At 31.7% G+C, this 4,497-nt stretch overlaps 1 protein-coding gene across 1 annotated transcript in view; it reads left to right on the top strand.

Moving 5' to 3' along the window:
• Positions 1–4,497, top strand: part of LOC105458977 (trehalase-like) — a 26,981-nt gene that overhangs the window by 19,741 nt on the left and 2,743 nt on the right. Inside the window, exon 7 of the mRNA XM_011704618.1 lies at positions 3,430–3,629. Within this exon, the coding sequence (XP_011702920.1) occupies positions 3,430–3,629 (200 nt within the window). The remainder of the gene's footprint in view (positions 1–3,429; positions 3,630–4,497) is intronic.

Here is a 4,497-nt window from a genome sequence, read left to right as displayed (position 1 = left end):
ATTTCAAGCTGTAAAATGCTTTTTTGATCATCTCGATACGATCATTTTTGACGAAGTTACACTCTCTTGAATTTTGCCTATTTTTGGAGGCTAGAACAGGTGATCCTTTAATTTTTTGGACCAGTGTAGTTTACATTTATTACTCTATAATAGCATTTTGCTATTTGATCATTACAAAATAACTCTAAAAGATGTGATCTTTTTTTCAAGAAATCTGCAACATATCTGCAATCTGTTTTTACTTCTATTATGTTTTCATTAGTTTAATATGGTTTATTGCTTAAGCAACTTACACTATGATATGTGTCAACTTACCCGGCTATCGGGGTAAATTGGCTACATTGCAGCATGTTCACTTACTATAAAAAAAACTATACAGTATACAGAATCTTTCCTAGCATGAAAATGTAGAGAAAGGTTCATTCTACCATATTAATATAGTTTAATCATAATAAATAGTTGTTTAGAAACAGGAATGTCTAAATTGTGAAAACTGTGCCAACGAGCCCCGGTCTCCTCTACCTATAAGAGTTAACACGTTTCTTGTTGATCATCGGTGATCCACACTATATTTTCCGTTCAGACTATTTAATATTTTGGCCACAAAAAGAAGAATAATTATAAAATAACTTTTGATATTATGCGTAGATATATAATTACGATGTATGATGCGTTGGACCTCTTACATTACATATGTAATAGCGTTACATTAGGCCTTCTTCTTTATAATAATTTTTATAACATTTTTAACCATTATGAAATACATGTTATTTAACAAATATAACAAACACAAACAAAAATATCATGGATCACCGATGATCCCGCGCGGCGTGATGATTGCTTATAAATTGGTGCGGCACGTGTTGATCAACTTTTGCCCAAATGTATCTGCCAGTATGTATCCGCCCAAACGTTTGTCTTTTATTTCTTTTTCTTTCAAAGTTTGCTAAAGTTGCTCGCGGATTTTCGCCGTCGATTCTAGATTCGGGACAAACAAGAGCAGATAATTTTGTCCTTATAGAGAAATCTGCTCTTACAGAGAAATTAGGCAGCTACGTAATTATTGATTAAACCGTCCGGATTTATATCCGCATTTTCCGTGTATATAATATATATATATATATATATATATATATATATATATATGTATATCTAAGCGGAATGTGGTCAAAAGAATCTTAACTATGTCAGCGTTCATAGCAAATCGGAGTTGCACATAATTTCAAGCTGTCAAGAATAATTAAACCGAACTATTCAGCAGCAAATTAACATTTATTACGTAGCAGTTACAATTCAATTACAGTTTAGCAAACAGCATTGTAGCCCTTATTCCTACTTTACGAAATACAAACTATTAAATCAGCTTCAAAGGACCATATAAAGTCCACAATTTGACGTAAACGTTCTACGTCTAACGAAAAATAAATTAAAAACAATTTTATTAAAAAATAAGGTTTATTTTTATAACAATTTTTATATTTTGTTAGCCCTCCACTAATTTTTATTTTTAAAAATATTGCCTTTTCTAAGAAAATGCAATAAATTGAAACTGTTTTTATACTTATACTTGTATAGATAAGGGCTGTATTATTGCGATACATTTTCTGATAATATTATTATTATATATATTTTGCTTTCATTATATTAAATTAGTTTTGACGTGCTTTCTTTCAGTCGCAGATAAAATTTTGCGACAGCATCGTGTTCTATAATTACTTTCAATATATGAAATTAAGAATAGAGAATGCAATATTTTCGTTTCATGGTATCTTTTTCTGAACAATTGTAGTGGCTCCAGAGAGTTGTTTTTGGAGGGGAGGAGGCGGTATGACAAAATGTGAATATTTAGTTATTATTGTCGTTAATGTTATTTTTAATTTTTTTTATTATTTAAAAAAAAATTGAGTGAACATTATTTAATCTCGAATAATCTCTGATAATTTTCTTTTTTCAATTCATTTGAAACCGACTTTTTTCAATATACGAAATTTGGTTAGAGAACTCTGGGGGGCGGCGATCGCCCCCTCCGCCCTCCACCCCACCCTTGTATCCGCCACGGTTGCAGCTCGTTATTTACGAGTAATCTCCTTTATTCAGAAACGCGTTTTGAAAGAAGATAGGCTGGGTCGCATATGCGGAAAGCGTCGCAATAACGGAATATATGTATAACGTATCGGGAGAGATGAACGAGATTTCGAACGTCACGAGGGCTACGAGGCTGAAAAATATCATGATTAATCTATAGTTGATTCGCGCGATTTGCGGGAAAATTGGACGATTTCGTAGAAAATATCTCTCAATCGAATTGCTGCTATTGACTGCATTCAACTCGCGGAAAATCTTGGTGAAATGAAATTCGCGCGTGCGTACCAATTAAGTGTCGCGGTAATTTTGCCTTTCTGCGCGAGCACCTCGCCTCATGCCGATATTGACTTTGAAATAATGCGAATTTTTAATGTAATATTTAACCTTTAGAAAACACACGCCCGATGGCGTCTACTAACTTTTAAACTTTGTACCGGAAAGTTTGAGGATTAATTTGTAGAAAACTACCTGTTGGATTGTTTTCTTATAAAACAACTGGAGAAGAGTAATTCTTAGGAAGAATACGAGTTCAAAATTTCATAGCAAAGAGAATATTTTGTTTGGAAGCTGTTTTAGTCGAGAAATTCAATTTTCGTCACGTGTGATGGACATAACGCAATAAGAAATTAATTATATTTTAAAAACATTAATAGAATAATTGAGATTAATAAAAAAACAAATCAGTACGATCCAATCCAATTTTTATTAAAATGGAATCAAAGGACATACAAAAAGAAGGTCCAATCGAAACAAATAACAGCGTTCCAATTAAATTCATCGTTCATGATCGTGATTATTGTTTGAATTCCAGATTATATTTTAATTAATTCTCGATTCGATTTTCTTATTTATTTGGTATAATTAATGTCAAATTTTCCTTTCCCCTCTCTCTAGCTCTGCAGCTCATTTTAATTAAATAAAATTATATTTACATAATAGACATAATAGACAACCAATCAATATGATATATAAAAATATATTAATAATTTAAGGAAGATGTTGACTTAAACATTTCTATATGTGTCGTATTATTTATGTCAATCAGATATTTATTATTTCGATTGTTTTACATAAAAAATTTAAATTACAATATTCTTTTATAAGCTAGAGTTAACCGCATGTGATATCAGAAATCTCGATTAAAAGAAATACGTTTGGATAAAAAGAAAGAAAATCTGAAATTGAACGCAATCATCATATCACTGGATGCGAACAATTAAGACGTACTTTCACGCTGGTAGCCTTAATTCAATTTTGATTCTCTCGGCTTCGATTATCTCAAATCGAAGCACAACAGTTGGCTGCGCTAAAAACCAACGAAATGATAAACTTTTATCGTTGCAGGTGGCACGCCGACTTCTATGAACTACACTGGCGAACAATGGGACTTCCCGAATGCGTGGCCACCGTTGCAATCCTTCCTGATTCTGGGTCTCCAGCAAACAAAAGTGAAAGAGGCGGTCGACTTGGCCGAGACTCTGGCCGACAGGTGGCTCAGATCGAATTACCTCGGTTACGACGAGTACGGCAAGATGTTCGAGAAGGTAAGTCCGCTTTTCACATGCATTATCGATTCTCTCTGATCCTCGTGAACGGCTCTCCGTTCATCGATGAACTAAAATATTAAGGGCTGACATTTCTTGCTGACAAGTCGCGACTGATATCCTATATATTTCAATTATATTGTTTCTCGAAACTATTAAATCTCCTCCAGAGGAAGAACAGATTTTATCGACACGTCAGTTCGCGAGCTGATTCAAAGAAAGCGTTTTTCACAACGATAAAGTGGATATATAAATGGATTTGTATAAAAAAGTCATTTTCTAAAAAGGAGGAAGGACAGAAATGTGTATATAAAAATATAAAATTGTTCAAGTATAACTATTGATATCTATTATATATGTTTTTATATCTTTTATAACGTTTTTTTTTATATTTATCACTCATAGTTGTAACCACAATATTTTTGTTTTCCCACGTTTCAATTAATTTAATATTATCTCAGAGTTACTTTTCTAAGAAGACTATTTATTGTTAGATTTAAAAAATGTTTAACTGATACGTTTTTATGGTGCATATGAAACGTTAAATAGACGTTATTAACTTTAACTATATATGTTTATTAAATCATGTCGAAATATCTCATACAAAAACGATATTTTGAACTAGTAAAAACAATGTTTTAAATAGACGTTAAATATTTTATAAAACATTTTTATAACGTTTATTAAATAATTTAAAAATGAATCAAATTTTAAACATTTATTTTTTAGTTCATACGTTTATTACACATTTTTTTAACATGATATGTTTATTAAACACCAGCACATAACAGGCGCGCGCTATGCGCGCGCTGCGTATTAAATCCTATACATCTTTCAATAACATTTATACCAATTTACATTTTAATTA

Source organism: Wasmannia auropunctata, unplaced genomic scaffold (assembly GCF_000956235.1).
Source record: "Wasmannia auropunctata unplaced genomic scaffold, wasmannia.A_1.0 LD334244.1, whole genome shotgun sequence".
In the NCBI taxonomy this organism is placed as follows: domain Eukaryota; kingdom Metazoa; phylum Arthropoda; class Insecta; order Hymenoptera; family Formicidae; genus Wasmannia; species Wasmannia auropunctata.
The sequence above is the reverse complement of the archived record's forward strand: the minus strand, read 5'-3'. Positions and strand labels throughout refer to the sequence as shown.